Source organism: Nanorana parkeri, unplaced genomic scaffold (genome assembly GCF_000935625.1).
Source record: "Nanorana parkeri isolate BGI_ZX_2015 unplaced genomic scaffold, ASM93562v1 scaffold357, whole genome shotgun sequence".
Classification (NCBI taxonomy): Eukaryota; Metazoa; Chordata; class Amphibia; order Anura; family Dicroglossidae; genus Nanorana; species Nanorana parkeri.
In genome coordinates, this window is record NW_017306625.1 from 886,136 (window position 1) to 892,516 (window position 6,381).

The window sequence follows — 6,381 nt, forward strand, 5'->3', positions numbered from 1 at the left end:
ATATATATATATTACTATTTATATTATTATTAATTTGGAGAAAACACTGTCTTTGTCTCATCGAAATAGCAATTTTTAAAAATAAAATAGATAAAAAGATTTTTATAGGTGGCACAAACAGTGGTTTATTCAAATACACAGTTTTTTGGTACATTATATTTAGACATATTATTTTGAAGCATTGTTTTACTCCTACTAGTGGACATTTTAAAAATAGCTAAATGTTCTTTACAAAGATAATGACCACCAATTATTCTATGCATCTAGTTGATTTTATGAATGCTCATCTTACAAGTATCATCTTCAAACTTTGTGTCTTTTGTAGCCCTGATGAAGGGGGATTGTTGGGCCCCCAAAACACATTGGCTGCTTTTTGTCTAGCAACATTTGTGGAATTACGAACTCTTATCTGGTGTTCTCTTTGAGGGAAATTCATCATAACCTCTCAAACTTCCAAATGGAGGGGGCCCCGTTTACTGGAGAGCTGCTGAACATACGCTATTTGGCTAGACTGTGGAATTTTGCTTGTATTCGCTGAAGACCTCACTTTCACCACCCCCTAGTGTATTTTTTGATGGTTGTTCTAACTTGGAGCGTACAAGCCACTGGGACTCTGTGTAACTGAGTTGTGGACCAGTTAAAGTCTAATATTTTTACAGAGTTTGGACCAAAAGTGTGCAAAGCGTATAGAGACTGTGAATTGCAGTAATGTACATGAACAAGTGTGACTCAAATGTGGAAATTATAGCGCCACATGTTTTTGGATCTTAAAATAAACTATAGTCAGTCACCTGGGATTGGCCTCCGTGGCAGAGATTGTGGTGTCAGACTTGTATTAGTGGTGGTCATTCAGCTAGTTTAACTGCCTACTCTAGAATTGCATTAAAATCTCTCACAGATATTATGAACAACCCTTCGAATTGAACTTTTCCAGTTTTAAGTAGTTCATCCCTGCAGTAGTTGGACATGCAGCAGTCAGAAAAGCACACACTCCCTGTTGACTGTATAGCCCTAGCTGTGCCAAATGGAGAGTACCGCCAGTGCAGCAAGACATGTGCACAGCTGTATGGCTCTTCAGCCACTGCCCACCCACAGGAATTGTAGAGCAGCAGTAGGTTATTTCAATATCTAAAAAGGTAAGCACAGATAGCCTATGTACTTATAGAACCCTGAACATTTTTTGGAGGGTACAACTGAGCCTTAACCCTCTGATTACCAGAATTTCTTTACAGTTTAGTTGCCTAGACCAAGTTCAGCAGCATCAGCTATGTGTCGGTTCATGTAAGAAAACCTTCCATTTCACATCGGGCTGTAGAACTAAAAACACACAGCTGTGCATTCCTAGTTCTCTGCTACAAGGTTTATTTATGTGCTCAAGGCAGGGGTAATTGTTTAAGTGGACTAATCAAGATTTATTGTGGACTCAGAGTGGGTTTAGGGCAAGGTTTAAAGTGTATTTCCACTTTTGCAGTCATATTTGAGAAAACCCCACTATATGCGTGTTATGCGATAATATTCACACAGCCTAAAAAAAATAATTGAAAAAAATATTTTTTACCTTTAAGAAGGTAAAGAGGGCCGAATCCAAGTTTTTCTCAGCACCTACATGGTGATCTGTCCTAATGGAAAGGCTTAGGACTGAAATTTGAGGATTGTGTTTCTCTCATCCACTTAATTAACATACAATGGACAAACCATCTCGGACCCCTCACAGCCTCTCCTAACATTGCAAAGAAGGAGCAGCAAGTAGAAATGTTGACCCTTAAAAACCCTAACCCAAGTAAAAGCAGTTTATACTGCAAGAAGCAAATTACATTTTTTTTTAGCTTATTCTATGCGAATGGAAACATGTAACAAATATAAAATAGGTGTTATCCCAATATGGCTGCAAACGTGGAAATACACTTTAAAGTTAGGTTAAAGTTAAGTGCTGGGTTAAGTGTTAAGTTTCAGTAATAGATTAATAGTTGTCTGTTAAAAGCAGAATCTTACATTTTAAATAAGAAAAAGAAAAACCTTGACCCCCCAAAAAAACAGCCCTTGCTGTAATACTTACTTTCGAACAAATGATGCCCCTGCAAAAATTTCCTGTAGGTTCTGCATGCAAAATATAGAAGCTTTTGGCTTCTGTTAAAAATGGCACCTACAGGGCACATCTCTGCGTTATTTCAAAGATCAGTCTGTGTGTGCTTAGAGTGGTGGTTTTATTTGTGTTTTTTTATGGCAATACACAGTCAAACACACATACGAACCTACCTGTGTACCTTAATTATAATGAATTGTTATAGCTTAAATACATTATTAAAATATACTTTAAAAATCACAAAAAGCGACACAGTTAATTGTTCTAGTTTTTTTAAATGTAAGTTCCTGTGTGATTTTGATTACTACAACGGTTGTGGCTTTCTAATATGTATATGTCAGGTGTTTTGCCTAATGCCGTGTGGTTTATTTGTGGTTTTGCTGAGTATGAAAACCATTTTGAAGTTCATTAGAAAAACAAAATTTCAAAAAAAGTTTCTCCTAAGGGCTGGGACAGTCACTTATACAGCAAAGTGCAACACATATTTAGTTATTGAGCTAGAACATATATTGATGAAGATATTCAGCATGCTGGTTTATACCATACTTCTGTGTGCTGTCTGCATAGGTAAGTACACCAAGCCATAATCATTATACCATGTTTCTTGTTATGATACAATATTAACTGGTGTATGTTCAGTTTCTTGCCAGGATTTGAAGTCTCTTATACGCCCAACAGGGAGGACAGCAAAGTTCACATGTGGAGTTGATGGGGTTTATATAATAAATCAAGGTCTCCACTGGTATCTTCAGGACAGCAGCAATAATATAAAATGGTTACTGTTTTATAAGCCTGGGAAGACTGAAGCATTGGATGACTATAAGAAACGAATATCCTTGGAAATATACTCAGACAGTTCTTGCATCTTGAGCATCACAAATATTAAGCCTACAGATGAAGGCACGTATTTCTGTGCAGCATGGCACAGCCACACTTTGCTGCAACTACATAAGGGATTTATACAGTATCCTCTTAGCAAGCCTCTAATTTGCCTTGTGAGAATATTACACCAGACTGTCATATATAATAAAAATCTAATAGTCATGAAGAGTCAAAGGGATGTTCATGTGCCTTTAGTAGCCTGTTGCAATAAAAGTTTGAGTTGGAAGACATTGCATTTCCATACACAAGGTACTGATATCCGGATGAATTATTTAATGTCGTTTTGAAGGTAAAAACCTACACAAGTCCATATAAAGTGGTAACTGTAGAAGATAGTTTGTTGATGTTTGATTCCCTGGAAAAATGGCCTTGGCACAATACTTCCAGTATTAAGCTACCTTAACTTTCTCTCCCATGACTAACTATAATAGTGTATTACATTAAGATTGCCCTGCTTCAGTGCCCCATTACCCTGTCTCTGAACTAGATAAGCTGTTCACCGCTGACAATAGCTTCATATGCAACAGTGCCTCCTGTGCCTGTGCCCCAAGGAGTGTGATTGTTCAGAGTTAGCTTTGCAAGTGCAAACCCTTCTTGAGTGATGACCACTTGTCATGCTACTCTTCAAAAGGAACACCTCAGTGGCCAAAAAATGTTCTCATTGAAAAGAAAAGAGAAAACGGGTGGCTGTGACTAAGCTCAAGGATAAGAATTGGGCGCCATTGTTTTAAAAGTTAGGTCGTTAGTAACAAAGTCAAACCAGAAGCAGGGGGTCACAGGGAAGCGGTATTTAGGCTTAACAAGGGTGATAAAGGATAGCAAAAAAATGTAATAACTACAGTAAATACACTTTGTAAAGTTATACAATGGAAATCGGAATTGGAGCTACCATAATTTTAAAGCAACATTGTGGGTGGGATAAAAAATGTTCTGTAAAGGAATAAACTTCATACTTATCTGGTCCAGTGCTTATTCATTGAAACTTACCTCCACTTCAAAATTATGCTGCTCCAAAGGATCTTCACATTCGACACACTGCTGGGTGTGTCAGAGGCCTGGGTCTCCATCGTGCATTGTGGTTTCACCTGCTGACCCTTTGTTCCTAGTTAGTTGTATATTAATGTAAAGGTGGAACCATGGAGTGTGGCAGAGGACATAGGCATCCAACACACCCATACACCTGACTATAACACCTACACTATAAAACAAACATGTGTGCATACCCCTCTAAATTATTAAGTTAATGTGCTTCCTTGTGAAGGGTAATTTTAATGCTACAGCATGCAAAGCCATTTTATTGTGCACTTCCACTATTGTGGCAACAGTTTGGGGAAGGCCTTTTTTCTGTTCCAGCATGACTGTGCCCCTGTGTACAAAGCCAGGTCAATAAAGACATATGGGGTCACTTCACTAAAAGTTAAACACCGCATGCCATTTTGAGGGGAAAAAATGTATGAGTTTTACTGAATGAGATATTGCTTTAAAACCTACGGTATTTATTTAATAATTTAGGCTTGTTTTTACTTAGTTACCTAGTTAGTCAGGTTTAAACAAGGCACAAGTCCATTGGGTTCAACCTAAAGAGATAACAGAAAAAAAAAAAAGAAGGAGAAAAACCTAAAACAGAACGCTATGCCCACAGTCACCCACTGTTGATCCAGAGGAAGGCAAGGAAACCCCTATAAAGCGGGGTTTAATTTGCTCCAACAGGGGTAAATGATTCCTTCCTGATCCCATTAGGCAATTCCCTGGATCTACAATTTCTGGTGCCTAATATACCTATAAGAACTCAATATCCAGTAATATTCTGTGCATTTAGGAATACATCCATATGTTTTTTTAAACTAGCTCCTGGGGGAGTCTATTCCACATTTTCACAGCTCTAACTGTGAAGAATCCTTTCCGTATACAAAGGTTAAACCTCTTTTCCTCTAGACGCAAAGAGTGCCCCCTTGTCCTTTGCAGTGACCTTAAAGTGAATAATTTGGCACCAAGCTCACTATATGGACCACTTATGTATTTACACAAGGTGATCATATCCCCCCTTAATCGTCTCTTCTGCAGAGAGAACAAATTCAGGTCAGCTAATCTTTCCTCATAGCTGAGCTCCTCCATGTCTTTTATGAGTTTAGTCGCCCTTATCCGCACTTTCTACAGTTCCACATCCTTTTTGTGAACTGGTGCCCAAAACTGAACTGCATATTCCAGATGCATAACTTTACATTCATCAACATTAAACCTTCTTTGCCAAATAGATGCCCAATCACACAGTGCATTCAGATCTGCTTGTAAGTTGGAGACATGCTGTACGGGCTACACTATATTGGCAAAAATATTGGGACGCACACACACGCACATGAACTTTACTGGCATCCCAGTCTTTTTTTTAATCAGATATTATTTATTTGTTTTTTTCTTTCCATACATTGTGGACATGTACAATAAAACCACAGCCCAAAACAACTAACAGAACAAAAACAAGAAACGGACAAAAACAACAAAAAAACATCTATCTATCTTTATTCTATTTACTTTTGCGCATTTCTTCCCCCTTTTTCCCCTTCCTTTTCTTCCACTTATAATATTATATTTTGTCCTCTTGATCCAGGAGGTCTCAAGTCCAGTTAATATTCATATTTCCAATCCACCTATTCCAAATTCCCTGAAATTTACCTGACTGACCCCTCATCCTGTAAGTATGTTCTTCAAACCGAACATATTTACTAATCTCAGCTTTCCATTCTTCAATTGTAGGGAGATACCCTGAAGTCCATTTGACTGCTATTAATCTTCTAGCCAGAAACAATAGCCTTTTTATTGCTAAAGTGCTGTTATTATCTAGATAGTCAGAGTTGAAACCTCCTAGAATACATGTTAATGGGTTAATGTCCACTATATTTCCTTATATTCTATTTAAACATTCAATTACCCCTATCCAGTACCTTTTTAGTTTTGGACATCTCCATAATAAATTAATAAGTGTGCCTTCCTGATGCTTGCATATCGCACACTTTGGGTCTGTGCGGACCCCTATGTTATATAAAATCTCTGGGGTTCTGTACACCCTATGTATAATAAATAATTGAGTTAATCTATGTGATAAAGAAATAGACACATCTTGCACTCCTTGAAGTACTGCCCTCCATGTCTCCTCATCAATTATGCCTATATCCTCTGTCCAGCGCTCCCTGCATATCAATGGAAATTTTTTAAAAACAGTGATAAACCCGGGAAATTATCCCCTTAGACTTCTTAGCTTTAACTACCTGATCTATCAAGGGAGTTGGCGCAAAGCATGCTGCTGGAACCAAAGCTTGCGCACTCAACACATGTCTTAGTAGCAAATATGAAAAAACATTTTGTTCTCCAATCGGTATTCTACTCTTAGTTGGTCATATGTCTTAAGCACCCCCCCC

The 6,381-nt window shown here is 37.9% G+C and overlaps 1 protein-coding gene across 1 annotated transcript in view; it reads left to right on the plus strand.

Annotated features, from left to right (window-relative positions):
- Positions 1 to 2,610: 2,610 nt before the first annotated feature.
- Positions 2,611 to 6,381, plus strand: part of LOC108788875 (TCR gamma alternate reading frame protein) — a 24,698-nt gene continuing 20,927 nt past the window's right edge. The window contains exons 1-2 of the mRNA XM_018558768.1: positions 2,611 to 2,650; positions 2,723 to 3,078. Of these exons, the coding sequence (XP_018414270.1) occupies positions 2,611 to 2,650; positions 2,723 to 3,078 (396 nt within the window). The remainder of the gene's footprint in view (positions 2,651 to 2,722; positions 3,079 to 6,381) is intronic.